This window comes from Grammomys surdaster, unplaced genomic scaffold, assembly GCF_004785775.1.
Source record: "Grammomys surdaster isolate TR1022 unplaced genomic scaffold, NIH_TR_1.0 313, whole genome shotgun sequence".
Lineage (NCBI taxonomy): Eukaryota > Metazoa > Chordata > Mammalia > Rodentia > Muridae > Grammomys > Grammomys surdaster.
Window position 1 is genome coordinate 5,331,576 of NW_021604732.1, and position 18,939 is coordinate 5,350,514.

Genomic DNA, 18,939 nt, shown 5'->3' on the forward strand with positions numbered 1-18,939 from the left:
TTTAAAAAACAAAAACAAAAAAACACATTTTTTAAACAAAGGAAGGGGGGGGACTTTAAAAATGAAGGTGCAACTCCATCTCGGAGGCTGACCCTTCTGCAGGGACCCCAGGTAGAACCCTGACAACATGTTGATCTATTTGGGCCACAGAGTCCTGTCTGGTTTCTAGACACTACCCTATTCCATTTGTGGCAAATTCTGTGAGGATGACTAAATAAATCTTATTTTATTAGCACTGGGTCCAGCCCATTCACTACCTGTCATCCCATGAGTATCCACCAGGGGGCAGTGAACGCAAGGTGCTTGAATGTTGTGACTCTAAGAGGAAAATCTCCAGGAATTGATCTGGGCTCACAGCACTAGCCTCTTGCATGGAGGCTTCTTTTGCTCTGCATTCTGAAAACACCTGGCCAGGGTAGACTTACGTCAGCGCTATTCATTCCTGTCACCAGGCATGCAGTGAAATCCTGCTCTTCGTCACCAACTGAGCAGTGAGCTACCACATAATAATAAAATGCCTGGGTCCTCGATGAACTGCACTTAAACTCCGAGAAGGCTCAGGATTGTCCTCATATCAACATCACACTCCTTCTGCATACTGATAATTTAATATTTTTTTTTTGAGGCAGTTTCACCCTTAGCCCAGACTAGCTTTGAACTGAATGCAATCCTTCTGCCTCAGTCAGCAGAATGCTGGAGTTACAGGTAGAAGCTAAGCCAGCTTTCTAATCGGAAGGAACGTGACTATGTCCTGTGAGGTTCTGTGTGATCTTTCAGCCTCATGAGTCTCTTATTCTTAATCTCCCAGTTCTTCCGGCCCCAGTCAGTTCCTCAGGTGCACCAGGCTCCCTGGGTGGAGAGGGCATTTGCACCTACTGCCAGGTCATTCTGCTGGAAGAACATTCTTTTCAGATTCTCCTGTTGCCCCGTGTCCTGCTTCAGGGATCAGCTTCTCTGTGCCCTCAGAGAGGTTTCTGATTTACAATACTTTGACCTATGAAATTTTGACTTTATGATGGTGTAAAAATAACACACGTTCAGTAGGAACTGCCTGGAATTTGATCTTTCCCCTCACTATCTATGTGTAGGACATTGGCCTTTGCAACGGTGAGAGTAGGCAACCCAACAGGGTGAGCAATTGCTCTTCTGTGTGCTGTGTAGCTAGGCAACTCACTTTTGAATGTATCTTTAACTGAGCAATATTTTAAAACTTACTGTGTTTCTAACATAATACTAATGTAAGCAGAGGAATAGCTGTTCTGGCTTGAAGGAGTCCCAGAGAGCTGTTGGGAGATGGGGGTGGTGGGTGGGGGATGATGGGGGTGGGTGGGAGCAGGGTTGAGGAGAGTGATAGTTGTCCCCCCCCATCTATCCAGTGGTACAGGGTACACATGTTTGCCACTTAAAATGTATGTCTGTATGCAAGCAGACTTCAGAGATGAACTCAATATTAAATAAATATTTCAGGTACTTTGCCTATGCCCATTTATATAATTTGCTCTATTTGTGAATTGTCTTTCCCAGGAGGATAGGCACTCTGTCTTGCCACTGGTGTATATACCTCACAGAGTATAACCCAGTGCCTGTTACTCGACAGATACTAAGATCATTAGCGAGTGACCAGATAAATAGATGAATCAAAAGCTTGGATTTAATCATTTTTTTTTAAAGCAGCAATAGAAGGAGGCCTGTCTGGGAATAAAAGCTCCCAAAACTGCCAGTCTCCAGCCCCAGTCCAGGGGTCTTCCTCCATCAGCACCTATGCAGAATCTTAGTCCCTGCTTGGAGGCTCAACCCCAGCTTGTCTATACCTCGTTGGGGTCTCCTTGGTCAGCATAGATGAGGAAGCCGGTGAACAGGCTGTCGGTCCAGTAAGGGTCGTAGAAAAGTCCATTCTGCTCCGAGTAGAAGATCTGCAGCCAGACTTCATCACCCTCCTTGAGAGCTAGGATGGTAGAGCCCGAGGCCACGTCGTGGTTGCCGGTGTTGGCATCAAAAGTCCGAATGCGATACTGGCCATTGTGCACCAGGCCGATGGCCAGGTGTTTGTTGGCCAGCGTAATGTCATATGTAAAGTAATAGATCCCCGGCACGCTGCAGACGAACTTGCCACTGGATGCATTGTAGTGGCCACCCTCGTTCATCAGAATCTTGTCAAACTTGATGGGCAGTCGCTCGCGTGGGTAGCTCTTGGTTACCGCCACGGAAAAGGCCGACTTGGCTCGGCTACTGCCGCAGCTGCAGGGGCCTGGGAGCCCAGGTTCCCCTTTCTTGCCCTTAGGTCCCTTCTTGCCTGGTGTGCCATGCTTCCCGGGGGTACCACTGACCCCCTTGGGTCCTCGAGGGCCAGCTCTCCCAATGGCCCCAGCTTTGCCCTTCGGTCCTTGTTTCCCACGGTTGCCTGTCCTGCCAGGTGGACCTGGAACACAGAATAGCTGGTTTTATAAGGGATGGGTAAAAACTCGGCGGAGCCCTTGGGTGGAGGGAACGAGAAGGGTGTGGAGCATGTGGAAGGTGCTGGGAACACAGCCCAAGGAAATTCTCTTGGTCTTTTCAGGAAAACCAGGGTTTTGATGCGTTTAGAAGCACTGGGAATCGGATCAGAAGGCTAATTCACTGGGCTGGGGATGGAGCTCAGTTGGTAGTGCTTGCTTAGCATGTATGAACTCCTGGACATGGCGACAAACTCCAGTAATCTTAAAACAGTCCTAGGACTGTGTGTGTGTGTGTGTGTGTGTGTGTGTGTGTGTGTGTGTATGTGTGTGTGTTTGGGGGCAGGGGTGTGGGCATCAGTAGTTCAAGATCATCTTGGCTTCATAGTGAGTTCAAGGCCAGCCTGGACTATGAAAGACTCTGTCTCAGGAAAACAAAAAGAAGGAGGTGGATTTCCATGCTGTATAAAAGTGACAAGGAAACACCAATGCTATTGATTCCTGTGTTCTTTCAGTGCACAGGATGGTGTCGGGTAAACACTGTCTCATTGTTAAACATCAGTTGGCAGATCCTGCAGAACATCCCTGAATGTTTGCTCAGGAACCATTTTGTGGTTTTTAATACTGACTTTATTCATAAGATACATACTTTCCTACGAACAGTATCTTTGTGCCGAAGATTGTATTGGAGACATTTACACTTCAGATCCTTTAACAACAACAGTCTCATGTGGCCTAGGGCTGGTGTGAACACGCTGCAAAGCCAAGGCTGGCTATAGCCTGCTGACTCCTTTCCTACCTCCTGAACTTTGGGATTCCGGTATGAACCACCAGGCACGGTTCCTCAACACGTTTTTAGCAAAAACATATGTGGACGGGGGCTTGTAGTCTATCTTAACCTAGCCGTGCATTGTCTGAATGGCAGGGTTACATGCAAAGGCATTAAAAGGCATGCCAAATGCCCATCGAAGGCCTTGTATTGGAGAGTCACTGGTACTAATGAACATCTGAGATTGTCAGACACAGGGCAAGGATGGTTGCATACACTGAAGCAGAGGATGGGGAAACATTTTAGGAATTTTATGCCTTGACAAGGTACTTTGTTTCTTCTATGTAGTATGTAGGCATCACTGTGTGATGGCTAATCTTGGTCAATTTGATCGGATAGGAATCAGCCAGGAGACGTGCCTCTGGGCAGGCCTAGGAGGGAAGGATTAACCGAACGAGGAAGACGATGTCCTAGAGTGGACAGCACCTTCTGGCTATGTCCCAGATATAGAGAGATCTTTGAAAAAGGCTGTTACCTGCAGCCGCCACCGAATTGAAGCTGCTGAGGCATCCAGCCTCTTGGACTGAGCAGCCACTGGGTTCTCAGCCTTCCCACCATGCAGATGGTCAGTTTGGACTATCTGACCCATACCCTCTTTGTAATTTGTTGCAGTCAACAAAGCTGGAAGGAGTTGGAGTTCCGAAGAGCACTCTGATAATCAGACATTGAGATGCGGAATTTGAAGTTTGTCCTGCTGGTTTTCAGTCTTGCTTTGGTCCTCACTAATCTGCTTGTCCTCCCTTTTGGAACGGCCATGTATATTCTGTGTGTCATTGTATATTGGAAGTATGTGAGCTGCTTTTTGATTTTGATTTTTACAGAGGTTATAGGGGGTACGGGTTACAAGAGATGGCTTTGAGTTTCACAAGAGACTTTGGACTTTTAAACAGTTTTAAGACTGATAGACTATGGGGACTGTTGAAGTTGGACTGAATGTATTTTGAATTATGATGCGGCTCCAAACCTATGGGAGCCACAGAGTGGAATGTGGTGGTTTGAATGAGAATGGCCCCCATAGACTAAATAGACTAAGGATTAGGAGGTGTGGCCTTATTGGAGGAGTTGACCAGAGATGGGCTTTGAGGTTTCAAAAGCTCACTCTAGGCCCAGTCCCCCTCCCCACTCTCTGATCATGGATCAGGATCTGGCGCTCTCAGCTAATCTCCCAGCACCACACCTGCCCACCGCCAAGTTCCCTGCCATGATAAAGGACTAAGACTCCAAAACTGCAAGCAAGCCCCCAGTTAAATGCTTTCTTTAATAAGAGTTGCTTTGGTGTCGTAGTTAGTGTTTCTACGGCTGCAGCAACACCATTAGAAAGGTAATTTGGGGAGAAAGGGTTTATTTGGCTTAGAATTCCACATCACTGTTCATCATTGAAGGCAGTCAGGACAGGAACTCAAGCAGGGCAGGAACCGATGCAGAGGCCGTGGAGGAATCCTGCTTACTGGCTTAGTCCCCGTGGCTTGCTCAGCCTGCTTCCTTCTCTCCTTCCTTCCTTCCTTCCTTCCTTCCTTCCTTCCTTCCTTCCTTTCTTCCTTTCCTTTTAAAAACATTTTATTTATTTTTATTTTACGCACATTGGTGGTTTGACTGAATGTCTGTATGAGGGTATACAGGAGTTCCATACAGTTGTGAGCTGCCATGTGGGTGCTGGGAATTGAACCCAGGTCCGTCTAGAAGAGCAGTCAGTGCTCTTAACCACTGAGCCATCTCTCCAGCCTCCAGCCTGCTTTTTTATAGAACACAGGACCATCAGCCCAGGATGGCACCACCCACAATGGGCTTGGTGCTTCTCTGTCAATCAGTAATTAATAAAATGACCTTCAGACTTGTCTGCAGACCAGTCTTATTGAGGGACTTTCTTATTTGAGGTTCCCTCCTCTCAGATGACTTTAGCTTGTGTCAAGTTGGCATAAGACTATCGAGCACATTTGGTCATGGTGACTTTTCACAGCTATAGAACAATATGACAGTAACAGATGTTCATTCTATTGGTTCTGTTCTCCTAGAGGATCCTAATGCATATTACAGTATAGTCTTGAGCTTAATGTTGTATATTTAAACAGTTATTACTTTAAATAATAGGGAAATAGATTTCCAAATAGCATTTTTTCTTAATTGAAAATCTAATTTTCAGGAGTCATTTTCAAAAAATTTTATTTTATGCTTATGGGTGTTTTGCTTATATGTAATTCTATGTACCACCCACGTGCCTGGTGCCTGTGTGGCCCCTAGGGCTAGAAAAAGGCATTGGATCTCCTGGAGCTGGAGTTATAGATGGTTACTGGGAACCAAACCTGGATTCTCTGGAAGGTCAGCCAGTGTTCTTTGTTGTGAATGGTTCTGATGCTGTTTGTATTTTAATGCTAATTCCACTCTCCTGGGAGGGGCTCCGCACAAGGGGGCGGGACATCTGGGTTGGATTGAGGAAGAAAAGGAGCAGGAGAGAGGTTAGAGGCGGTTTGGACAGGATAGGGCAAGATGTAGCTACTAGTGTCTCCCGGTTCAGCCAGGATTCCTCAATGGAGGATTTAGATTTAATAAGGCTTACAAGATTAGCATTCTGGTTGTTGTACATAGAGATTGAGTTATCATTGTTTCTGAACTAAGTTTGTGTGATGTTTTTCTTCTCCCAGTGACTCGATTGAGTTCAAGAGGGAAAGTGTGGGTTTGCCTGATGTGCACCACAAAGGCCGCGGGAGATTTGAAGCACAGGGCTGGCATGGTAGTCACCCGCCAGTGGGACATCTTAGGGGCCCGGAGTCAGAGGGTCTGCCGAAATGAGAACATCCCACTGGGGCCACGTGGTCCGCCGGTGCTGGGCTAGCGTGGGAACTGCCATCCGTTTTAATACTCCCGAAACAGTTCTTAACCATGGAAACCTCTCTCCAGCAAGGAGCCATTTTTAAACTGCGTGAGTAACACAGATACAATGTCCTGGTGATAAATTCAAATGGCACAAATATCAGAGGACCCTTCCCTCACATTCCTCCTTTTCCTCTCATTTTTAAAGACAGGACTACTGTGCATCAATCGGGTGTGCACGCTTCCTGACTCTTCTCTAGGTGTGTAAATTACACGGCGTGTTTACTCATACAACTAATATATGAAGCCATTTACTTGTATGGTCAGTTAATAAAATAAGGGTAGGACAGTTAGGTCAGTAGTAGGGCACACTTTGCACCAAAAAGGGATAAAGGACAAATGTGGGTGCAGGGGAAACAAACTCGATGAGTCCTTGATGAAAATGGAAATTAAGGAGTGGGGAGACCGCTCAGCCATCAAGAGCACTTTGCAGGGGACCAGCGTTCCATTCCCAGCACCCATGTTGGGCAGCTCACAGCCACCTTTAACTCCAGCTCCAAGTGCTTCAATGTCTTCATCTGGCCTCCTTGGGTACTCACATGCACATGAACACACACGTGTGAACACAATCGCATGTATGGACACTTTGGTTTGCCATTCTTTCCCAGTAATACAGTTAAGGAAGCAAAGCAGGAACTTCTACCTCTGTCTGGGTGTCTGGGTGTCTGTCTGGGTGTCTGGGTGTCTGGGTGGCTGTGTGTCTGGGTGGCTGGGTGGCTGAGTGGTCTGCTTCCTTCTTTGTTACCTTCTGAAAGGCTTCAGGAAACACCTTCCTGATACCTTTCTAGAGATGGGTTTACATTTGTTGGTTGAGGGCGTGGCTAGACCTCATCCTGCTCCTGACAAAGGGTGACCTGGAATTGATTGGGTTACCCACACCAAGCTGTTCAATTTCTACCTCTCCACGCTGTCTTCTTAACGGTCAGTTGACTTCTGACAGGAGAGATGATTCAGAATCCCAGACCTGTTCCCTTCTTGCTCCTGATCAAGGAAAGCAGTCGACCCAGAGACCATCTCCCACAGGATCCACAGGCAAGTAAATCTCCAGGAAAGCTCTGGCAGGCCCTGCTTGACCTGAATATGTCACTGGGTCAAAGAATGTGGGATAGTGACACCCAGTGCATAGCACCCCGCAGGACCTCCTCGGGTTCAAGCATTTCCAATGTTGTCAGAGGTCTTCCCCTAGGAAGAGGTACATTTGGAGGAGTTGTGTGATAGGAAAGACTATGGGTTTGGAGTCTAAGTTCAGGAAATCAGGTTAGGGGTGAGTAACATTGTCACACTGACTTCGGGACCTTGGGTGAGGTGTTCTGTTGGTATCACTGCTGCAGATATGAGGATGCTATGGTTAGGGGAGGTTAAGACACTTGTCAAAATCAATGCCCCAGGTTGTTCTTAGAGCTTAAGCTCTTGGAGCTGTGACGAGCTCCTCTTAACCCTGTCACCCTGACTCTTACTCTTCTCATTTGAACCTTGGAATAATAAGGACATTTTCCACCCAGGATGGTATTGATAATCTGATGAATGACTTACTCAAAATGCTATATAAGTAAAATCTATCACGGGGCTGAAAGGGTAGAGTGTGTTTTTAACCTCCCCAAGGTCCTGGGTTTAATTTCTAGCACTATGAAGAGAAAACTGCTATAATTTTCCTGTTTCAGATGTACATTTGAGGATGCTGGTATCATACAGAGCAGGGGTGAAAGGTCATAGATAGAGGGAAGGTCTAAATAGAAGGAACCTAAAGACAGTATCTAGTCTGTCCCGTGTCTACCTGATTTCTATTTGGATCAGGTATACTCTGTGTGGGTCACCGTGGAACTGTCAAAAACAATGACTAAATGTTTCCACCACTCACTTAAAAACAACCAGGGCTGGCCCAGGATGCAACCTTGGCAAATGGTGGCCCCACATCTCCCTGAAAAAAAGGTTAAAAAAAAAAAAAACAGGTATGGATGAAGCTGTAAGGGTGGAGACCTGAACGCACCAGCTGCTCTCTCAGAACATCCAGCTTTTAGGGGGATGAAACCAACACACAGGGAGAGGCAGAACCTCAGGGAAAAAAAAAATTAAACCCCAGGGCCAAGCCATTTCTGAATCTCAAGGCTCTTTTTCTTCACAGTTTCACGAATCAGGTAATCTCATTTGGGTCTGTTAATTGAGCTGATGTCAGCTGCAAACCAAGTGCTTTGAATAACAGCTCACAGGCTAGCTTCAACTCACCACTTAGCGATTTAAAAACTCAGCAGATTGATAGTCTTCATCTATTCTCTTCCAATTGGTTATAAAAAAAAAAGATGGTGATGGGTGCTAGCTAGTTTCAGGAGCTCTAAAGCACCTTCTGAGACAGATGCTGTTAACCCTGGGTGAGACATGAGGGCAGGTACAGGTCTCTTACCTTCTTCTCCAGTGTCCCCTCTGTCTCCGTCCTGGCCATCTTGGCCATCTTTCCCAGGAAAACCCATTCTTCCCACCATTCCTGAGGATCCTGGTGCTCCTGGAGGGCCAGGTGGTCCTTGGGGACCAGGAAGGCTGCAAACTAGTTGAGGACCACCCTTCTGGAAGTCCCTGCGAGCAAAGGCACCAAGCATCGGGTCAGCAGCACACGGGAGGGCACAGGCCAAGAGCACCCAGGAGATCATGGTGGTCACCTGTGGGTGACAAAAGAACAGGTGAGAGTGGACATGGTGCTGACATACTACTGTCCAGTCCTAAGGCATCAGGAGGAGGGGGAGAAAGTAGGGGGAGGAGTAAGGAGAGAGGGAGGGAGAGGAGGAAGAAGGGGAGGAGGAAGAGAGGAGGGGGAGGAGGAGGCCTGGACTCAATTGCATTTCTGTCTGCCTTACTTTCTTCCATCACAGATATCCATCCCGATCAGTGGTTCTCAACCAATGGGTCACCACCCCTTCAGGAGTGACATGATTCTTTGACAGATGTCATCTAAGACCATCGGAAAACACAGGCATTCACATTACGATTCATAATAGTAGCAAAATTATAGTTACAAAGTAGCAGTGAAAAGAGCTTTATGGTTGAGGGTCACCACAATATGAGGAGACGTATTGAAGGGTGGCAGCATTAGGAAGGTTGAGAACCGCTGATATAGACAGTGTCATTGTATCCTTAAGGTTTGAGCATCAGTGTGGGGCACAGTGGGAGAGCCTCTTCTCCCCACCTTCTCTGTGCAGATACACAAACTGGGGCTTAGAGCAGAAATCAGGGGCTTGCTTAAGGCCTGTCAACAGACCATCTCAGGTGCTTGGTCATCAACAGCCTCTCTTCCCAGGAGGATGCTGGGGGGGAGAACAAACATAATGGCCATATCTTCTTGCTGTATGGATGGCTCTCAGTGGTAATTTCTTTGTGACCTCAGGCTAGCCCTGTTTCCTCTCCGACTCCTAGTTTTCCTCCTCAAACAGCAAAGGGCTAGAAGAAAGTAGTTGTTTTTTTTTTTTTTTTTTTAAGGAGAGTCTATCAATCAGATTGGGAGAGGGCTTGTTAAAATGCAGATGGTTGAGTCTCAAACCTTGAGTTTATGCACAAGTAGCTCAGGGGCAGGGCTGGATAATTTGCGTTCATAGTAATCGGGCTGGCTGAGGCTGATGGAAGTTGGAGGCAGGATGGGGACATTACTCAAGCTTTGACGCAGCTCAGGGTTCTTCCTGAGTCCTTCACACCCCTTCCCCACTCCCTTGGCTTTCCCATCCTGCTTTGGTCTTGATGCTGACAGCTGCCCAGGCTTTTGAGCTGTCTTGGCTGGTTCCCCTTGGAACAAGCTGGTCCCTCCTTAGCTCCCGGTCCAGGTTAGAGCTTCCCCCATACCAGACAAGTACTCTACCACTAAAGCTGCATTGCCAGCTCCCTCTCCTTTCTTTTCCTTTTGAGACACAGTCTCACTGAGTTTCTCAGGCTAGATTTGAGCTCCAGTCACTGACTGGTGTTTGTTTACAAAGGAACAGAGGGAAGCAAACATAGGTGACCATACTTTATATTTCTTGTGTCAGGCTTTCTCAGCATAATATATATTAGTATTGCATCAGTGACCGATGCTTCTGGAAAACTGGCCCAGGCACCCCTCAGACCCCTTTCACCCTTTCCTCTTCCTGCCCAATGAGATGAGAGTTGTGAGAAATGGGCTAGTGTAATTTGGATTTTTTTCCCCTGAGTTGGGAATTGAACCCTGGGTCTCATGCATACTAACCAAGTGCTTCGCCACAGAGCAACCCTCACCCACCCATTTAGGAGCTAAAGCACACCTGGGGGTCTTAAGAATGAAAGTTAATTTTCCAAGCAGTGTAGAAACGATCTGCTGGGCGGTGGTGGCACATGCCTTTAATCCCAGCACTTGGGAGGCAGAGGCACTCGGATCTCTGAGTTCGAGAGTTCGAGGCCAGCCTGGTCTACAGAGTGAGCTCCAGGACAGCCAGGGCTACACAGAGAAACCCTGTCTCGAAAAACCAAAAAAAAAAAAAAAAACCGATCTGGAAGTTTGTGATCTATAAACATTCCATATTAGTAAGAGAGGGAGGGAGGGAGGGAGGGAGGGAGAAAGAGAGAGAAGGAAGGAGGAAAACAGAGAGGGAGGGAGAGAGGAAAGAGATGGGGTGACTTTTACAAGTAGATGTGAATCCAGAGAACAGCTAAAGTCACAGCAGGGAGACAGCTAATGTACCACAGTGTTTCCCTTTATTCTATGCCAAAGTACAGCCACAAGGCCCCTCAGAGGGAGAACACTTGCTCCCTCCAGCCTAGTCGTCTCTACAGTGGCCTCTCAGTGACAGCTGGCTGAAGCAGGCCCCAGAGCCTACGGGGCGGGGCGGGCTGCTCTGGGACACACAGGGAGATGTTTTATTTTTATTTTTTCTCTGAAGCTGGAGCCTGAAGGTTCTTGCATCCCCAGAGACATTCCTGCAGCTGGAGCCAGGAATAGCTTTGGAAAGAAAGGCAGTGGACTCGATTTGCTTCCAGAGCTGAAGGCAGAGAAGAGTCCCCTTGCTTCCCAGGCACCTCCAAGAAAAACAAGACTCCAAATAGCTCTGCTTTGCCTTGAGCGTCATGCTCACACCACCACCCATATGATGGCCTTGGAGAGAAGACTAGGGAAGGAGCGGGAGCAAGACCCCAGCCCATCTAGATGGGGTAACTTTCTCTCTCTGCCTTTTACATTAACATATAGCCAATTTAGGGAGGTTGTCAATGACAATGGAGGCAGAGACAAAGTGACATTATTAAGCACCTCCAATGATCCAGGGTCTGGATGAAACTCTTTACCTGCACTGAGTTTATTAGAAGGGCACAGTAACCCTATGAAGGCAAAAGGAAGTTTTTAAAGGAAGAAACTGAGGCTCTAAGAGGTGAAGTGATTTATCCGCTGTCACAGCATCAGGGAACAGGGTTTATCCATGGCCAGCCATGCCTGGAGACCATGCTTACCCCACATTACCTATTTCCCTTCTGCACCTTCCTCCCACATGCCCAGAACGGCAATTTTGCTCATGCTAGTAGCATGAATTATATTTGAACTTGGTGTTGGCTGCCCCTGATATACAAATGCTTTCCCGGCTGTCAGCATTGCTTAGATGTTTTCCTTCCAAACGTCCCAGATTATGGAAGAGACCTTGAAGCACGTGCCAAAGCCACACATAACATCCTTAAAGATGTATTTTATTTTACAGTTTTATACACGTGCATCTCGCATGACTTTGAAAATGTCAAGGTGATATTTACTTTGGTAATCAGACACTTGAGAAAAATCTCTTGTCCTCTGTGGTGTGGACACCTGTAATCACAGGACTCAAATGGACGCAGAAGAGTCAGGAGTTCAAAGCCATCCTCAACTATATAGTAAGTTCAAAGCCAGCCTTGACTACAAGGGACCTGGTCTCAAAAACAGACAATATAGGGGGCTAGAGAGGTGACTTAGTAATTAAGAGCACTGGCTGCTCTTCCAGTGGACCTGGGTTCAAGTTCTAGCACCCACATGGCAGCTCACAACTGTCTCTAGCTCCAGTGGCTCTGACACCATCACACAGATATACCATGCAAGATGAACAACAATGCACATAAAATAAAATCTCCCTCTCTCTCTCTCTCTCTCTCACACACACACACACACACACAGAGAGAGAGAGAGAGAGAGAGAGAGAGAGAGAGAGAGAGAGAGAGAGGGAGGGGGGGAGGGAGTGAGGGGGGGAGAGAGAGAGAGAGAGAGAGAGAGAGAGAGAGAGAGAGAGAGAGACCCCTCTGGAGTGTTCGTGATGACAAGCTCAACAAGGGTCCTAGCCAAGAGATGAGGGTTCAGGTTTGCACAGCCTACCCCATCCCATGATTCATTCCTCACTTGGACTTTCAACAGCCTCCTTTTCTGTGCTTACTCCACGACTCCCAACCTCTTCCACACGCTCCAGCCAGAGTTTAAATCCATCCGTCAGCCACCTCATTCTTCAAGCCTATCCAGTAGCTTCTGGCTATAGGCCACAAGCACAGGAACTCCTAACAGGGCCCAAATGGCCCTAAATGACCTGGCCTCAGCCTCACCCCAGCCTCTGCTCCCCTCTTCCTTTGCTTGTTGGAGAGCCACAGGGCCTCTATCACATTCCCAGGCTCAGCTTTCAACCTTCTTCCAAGTATTTCTTGACCCCTTCTTTCAGGCAGTTCCCCGTTCCTGGCTCATTCAACCACTTTTTTGTTTGTTTACTGTGTCATACCTCTCATGCCTAAATCCTGTAAGCACATGACCTTAGCTGGCCACTTGTTTACAAACTTTCAAGCAGATATTTAAGAACTAGCTGCTTTGGGACGGGAGAGATGGTTCCGTGGTAAACAGTACCTTCTGCTCTTCTAAAGGATCTGGGTTCAATTCCCAGCGTCTATATAGGGCAGCTTACAGTCATCTGTAGCTTCAGAGGATCTGACATCATTATCGAGTACCTGAGGGTACCCACGAGCTCGAACACGTATGCACAAGTGCAAGCGCACATGCGCAAGCAAATATTAAACTAAGAGAAATAGCTGCTTTATAATTGTTTGAGACTCAGAAAGTCTGTAGGGGAAAGAAATAGGGGTCTAAACATTAGAGGGCATAGAAACCCCTAACTCAAGCAATTTTTCTTTCTTCTGTCAGTTTTTCTTACATGGCCCAGACAGAGCAAATCCAGTTCCTTCGGATTGCTCAGTCTGTCTTTCTGTCCCTGTCTCTGGGGCTGTGCTTGCAGAATACCTCACATACAACAAATGTTCCACAAAGAGAGGTTTAATGGGTCAAATAAAAAGTTAACTATTACCGGCCGCCACCCCACTTACCTTTTTAAAAACTGTCATCTAAATTGTTATTTCTGGGCATGGGTTGGGAAGAAAGGCTTCATCAAGTCTTTTTGCTAAAAGGAAAAAATAAAAGGTAGTTAAATCCCAGAAATGGAATCATGAGGTGTTAAGCTTGGATGCATTCTGAAGTCTGGTTTTAATTTGCCCAGTCCTGGGCTTCTAGCCTTGCAGGAGGGTAACTAGTGATTCACGGATGCTCATGTGCCAGGAACGCTCTGGGATCCCATGGCTCCAGCTTGGAGTCCACTGTAAGGGAAGAGCCTTCTCCTTCCTTCACAGGGCAGAGCCTCCGACTTGTTTTTGAGGGCTTTCTTCCAAAGCTTTGCCATGAGAAGCTGCAGAGGTGGGGACCCTGGCCTTTCTTGTATTTCTCTGGAATGTGGTCTGCAACTACAAATGCCAGGGATGCTTGTCTGGGCCCTGAGTGAGGCTATGGGGCCCAGGTGCTGACCAGTCTCCCCTTGAAGATCTAAACATTCCAAATAAACCACTGTTATCCTCAGTGGTTAAAAGCCCTGGGAAAACCCCATCACCCGTTTACTTAACTATTTCATGGACACGATGCTATTTTTAACCCACAGGGTCTGTGACAAGATGAGTGTATGCCCCTAAACACCTAGGCCGGAGGCTGACACACTAAACACTGCAAGTTGGCTACCTGCCCCCAAATTATAATCTGCTCCCCAGAAGCCCTCTCAGCTGGCCTCCTCTTCCTTGAAGTCTCAGATCTAGTCTCATCTCCTTGGGGAATACTGCCCACAGTCTAAAAGTATCTGATCCATAATGATCTCGGGCTACCCTGTCCTGCCTTCCAGCGTGTTTGACCCAATTGTGGTGAGGATCAATTCACCTCTGTCTCTTCCTGCTGGAAGCTCTAGGGAGGTAGGGTCCTTGCCTGTTCCTCTCTGTAACATGGGAGCCTAGCACAGTGGCAAATATACAGCATGTTCAACACAACTGAAGTGACCTTGAATGCAATGATCACTCCTGATGCACGAAAAACCAACAAGATGTCGATACATTCGTGGTGGGACAAAGTCACACTTGGCTACTGAGGATGTAGAGACCTGAGTTCTAAAGCAGCAGTTCAGTTGAGCCTTCCAGTCCTCAACTCTACCAGGAGAGCCTGGAGCGATGCCTTGCCTTGCCTCATCCTCAGCGGAAGAGGACCTCCCGGTTGGATCCAACTGGGCAATTCTTCCTGTGTGTGGACTTAAAGGGGACGAGGCTGATGGCTGGGGTTAAAGAGAGCTTGCTTGCAGAGGGATGAAGACTGTTGGAAAATCTGCTTTGATGGGAGAATGCTCTAATGGAAAACACCCTGCTGCCTTCACCAATTCCGGGAAGCAAATTAGAAGCAGCCCTGCCTAGTGTCTCTCAGTGCTGAGGTGGCCTGGAGGAGAGGGGCTGTCTGCAGCTCCATTCAGAGCTCTCAGGGCATCCCTGTTTTTCTGGGATCTCAAGTTTGGGGTCCACTCGGAAACTGCAGTGCCCAGAGGCAAGAGACAAGGAACTAAAAGGTCTTCTCTCTGAGAACTATTTAAAATGTTTCTTCCTTTTTCTCCCTCCCCATTCTTGGCTCTGCCTAGAAACAGAGGTCCAAGGATAAATTATGACCCAATGAGAGGTCTCAGGAGCTAGGACCTGGTTGGGCTTGTCTCAGCAGGCACATCTGAAGACATGCGGAAGTCAGTCTTGGGCTTGATACAGAAGGATTCTATCGTCTGCTATTTATATCTTAGATTCTTCAAAGCCAGCAAACATAACATTCAACACGGTGGGCAGTGCAGGCTGGCCCTCTGGTTTAGGCTGCTACAGGTCTCTGAGCCTCCACTGAAGAACTGGCTACAGGGGTCAGGGAGGTGGAGCCAGGTTCCTGGTAATAGAAATAAGAGACCATCAAGCTCCAACGAGCCTGTGGCTATCAGTCACGTGGAGGACCAAGGAAGACAGTGCAAAAGGATGCAGTGGCTGGGTGGGATGAGGAGAAGGGAAGAGGCGTGAGGGCATTTGTTCTCCTAGGGGGTCAACCTTGCACAGTAGACTGGATGGCATGATTAGAGAGAATAATTGGGCAGCACTGTCCAATAGGAAAAGGACACAAGTCATATGTCATTTTAAGTTATCTCATGGTCACATTAAAAAGTAAGAAGAAGCAGGTGAAATTATTTTTAATGTTATGATTGTCACTGTTAGGTCAAGGTATCATCTCATTTTGAATGTTCAATCTTCAAAAAGACTTATTCCTGTGACATCTCACCATCTTTAAAAATATTTTTAAATGTATTTTTATTTTACACATATGGGTGTTTTGCTTGCATGCACATCTTTGCACCACATGGATGTCTGGTGCCCATGGAAACCAGAAGAGAATGATGGATACACTGGAACTGAAGTAGAGAAAGTGATCCATTATGTACGTGCTGAGAAGTGAACCCGAGTCCTCTGGGCGAGCACTCAGTGCTCTTAACTGCTGAGCCATCTCTCCAGTCCCACATGTTACAATATTTGACTGACACACTAACTTTGAAACCCTAAGGTTTTTCACACTTGCAACTTAACTTTTAATATTATTTATTAATGTACATTGATTGCCTGTGTGTATGTCTCTCTCTCTCTCTCTCTCTCTCTCTCTCTCTCTCTCTCTCTCTCTCTGGTGTGTGTGTGTGTGATTATGCATACCAAAGTATATCACAGAGTACATGTGGAGGTTAGTAGACAACTTGCAAGAGTATGTTCTTTCCTTCCACCACGAGGGTTCGGGGAATTGAACTCAGGTTGGCAGCACCCACATGGCCGCCCTCTGTAGCTACCTCTTCTGGTCTCCATGGATATAGCATGCAATGGTGCACATTCATACAAAAAACTCAGATGCTTACTCTCCAGACATGCCATACTCTAAAGAAGGTTGTAAGTGTCAAACCTATCGATCGATTTCTTTACGATTACACCATGTAAGAACTGGCGGATAGAGGCTGACAAGCCATGGAAAACAACTTTGTCCCTGAGGGAATTCCTTCTCAGCTGGAGGCTGGGGAGATGGCTTGGTGGGCAAAAAGCTTTACTGCAAAGGTGTGGAGATCTGAGGTTAGAGCCCCAGCATTCATAAAAGCTGGATGTGGTGCTGGGTGGCTGTTACCTCAGTGCTGGGGGAGTGGGTACAGGTGCTTTCCTGGAGCACAGTGGCCTGTCAGTCTAGCAAAGTGTCAATCCCAGGGTCAGTGAGAGTCTGTGTCTCAAAAAACAAAAACAAAAATAAAATAAAACCAACAAAACAAAACCAAAAAAAACACAAAAACAAACAACAATAACAACAACAACGCCGGGCAGTGGTGACTCACACCTTTAATCCCAGCACTTGGGAGGCAGAGGCAGGTGGATTTCTGAGTTCAAGGCCAGCCTGGTCTATAGAGTGAGTTCCAGGACAGCCAGGGCTACACAGAGAAACCCTGTCTTGAAAAACAACAACAACAAACAACAACAACAACAAAACCTCCAAAAACCAAAACACACCCCCCCCCCCCCCAAAAGGTTTGGGCACAATAGAGGCAGATACCCACTGTTGACTTCTGGCTTCCAATGTGTACACACACACATACATGTGAATATACACATGAACACACACACACACAAACACACACACACAAAGTGATCAGCTGGCTGCTTGCAAGTTAGTTGCCTTGTATGAACTTCAGATTATGCTGAGATTTATTTATTTATTTATTTATTTATTTTTGAGATAGCCCTGGCTGGTCTGAATTGACTATGTAGATAGAGCAGGCCAGCCTAGAACTTGTCATCAATCCTCCTGCATTTGCTTCCCAACATGCCCAACCCCCACATCTCTATGGTTGTTTTTTGACAGTGTCTTATGTATCTTAGGCTGGCCTGGACCTCACTCTGTAGCTGGGAAAGCTCTTGAACTTCTGACCTTTCAGCCTCTATCTCTTAGGTGCAAAGATTACAAGTATATGCCACCAGAGTTGGCTTTACACTGTACTTTTAATTTCTGTTTTTTTCCCCTAATTTTAAGGTCATTTTTGTGTTCAAATAAAAACGTCTAGGGCTGGAGAGATGGCCCAGTAAACGAAGCACTCCCTGTGCGGGTGTGAGGACCTCCCTCAGTTCAAATCCCCAGACCCCACGTAAAGCTGGAGACTGGAGAGTGAGTCTGTATGTAATTCCAGGGCTCCTACAGTCAGATGGGAAGTGGAGACACAGGACTCCTTGGAAAATCACAGGACAGCTAGAAGCAAACATGGGATTGAGCTTCAAATAAGGTTGAAATCGAGGCCCAGCACCTAAAATTGTTCTGTGCCCTTTATATGCACACGGTCACATGGCTATGCCACACTCAGGCACTCAAACATTCACAGAGAAAGACAGAAAGGAAATATTTAGCTTTTCTAGGGGACCTGGAATCCTGCACACCTTGTATTGCTCCCACAGTCCAAGGGGCTGATATCGGCTTCTCCATTTTACAGAAGACAAAACAGAGACCAGAAAAATGTAAAATAATCTTCTTGTGCCAAGCATATCTAGGAAACCAGGCCTGCGGTGCCAGGCCCAGAGCTCATGGTCTGCTATCTTAGCCCCTCTGCTAGCAGGAAGGTCTCTAACAGGTTAGTGATGCCGGCATGACTGGGCACGTGTGCAGACAAAGAAGCCAGAAGAGGACAAATCCAGGGGAGGATTGTTGGCTTTAGAAAGCATTTGGCATAGAATTTCTTCCAACACTGGACCTAGGGTAGAAGAGGGATTAACTGTGCAATTGGATTTGCTCGAAATTCCTCTCATGGAAGTAAATGCAGTTTGCAGGGCTCTGACTGGCAGGAAGAAGTTGGAGAAGTATGAATAGCAGTCTGCTACCTCGTAGTGAACATGGGGGATCCGGAAGCATCAGTGCAAGATTATGCGCAGCCAGCAGGGCAAGGACTACACGAGAAAGAATGCAACGACAAAATGTTACTTCCTGGTCTGGGGGACAAATACTTGCAAGTACAAGGACCTGAGTTTGATTCCCAGAATCTATATTTAAAAAAAAAAAAAAAACGAAAAAACTCAGCCTGGTGAAATGTGCTTGTAATTTCATCCCTGGAGAAACAGAGACAGGTGAATCTCTAGGACTCCCTGACAAACCAGCCTAGCCTATTTGGTTAGCTCCAGGCCTGTGAGAGAACCAGACTGGGCATGGGTGGCATTGGACAGCTCCTAAGGGACATCTGAGATTGTCCTCCGACCTCTACATTACTCAAGTGCATGTGTTCTCATTAGCATACACACACGCAGAGACATACATACATACATACACACAGAAAACAAACCCACACACAGACACAGATACATACATACATACATACATACATACATACACAAACCCAGGACATACATGAAGACATACACATAGACACACATACACAGAAGACACACACATGCACACAGAGAGAGAGAGAGAGAGAGAGAGAGAGAGAGAGAGAGAGAGAGAGA

At 46.9% G+C, this 18,939-nt stretch overlaps 1 protein-coding gene across 1 annotated transcript in view; it reads right to left on the reverse strand.

Annotated features, from left to right (window-relative positions):
- Positions 1 to 1,627: 1,627 nt before the first annotated feature.
- Positions 1,628 to 18,939, reverse strand: part of C1qtnf2 (C1q and TNF related 2) — a 19,211-nt gene continuing 1,899 nt past the window's right edge. Inside the window, exons 2-4 of the mRNA XM_028777703.1 lie at positions 13,432 to 13,505; positions 8,528 to 8,780; positions 1,628 to 2,419 (exon numbers count right to left, since the gene is read on the reverse strand). Of these exons, the coding sequence (XP_028633536.1) occupies positions 1,806 to 2,419; positions 8,528 to 8,780; positions 13,432 to 13,449 (885 nt within the window). The 5' untranslated portion in view covers positions 13,450 to 13,505 and the 3' untranslated portion in view covers positions 1,628 to 1,805. The remainder of the gene's footprint in view (positions 2,420 to 8,527; positions 8,781 to 13,431; positions 13,506 to 18,939) is intronic.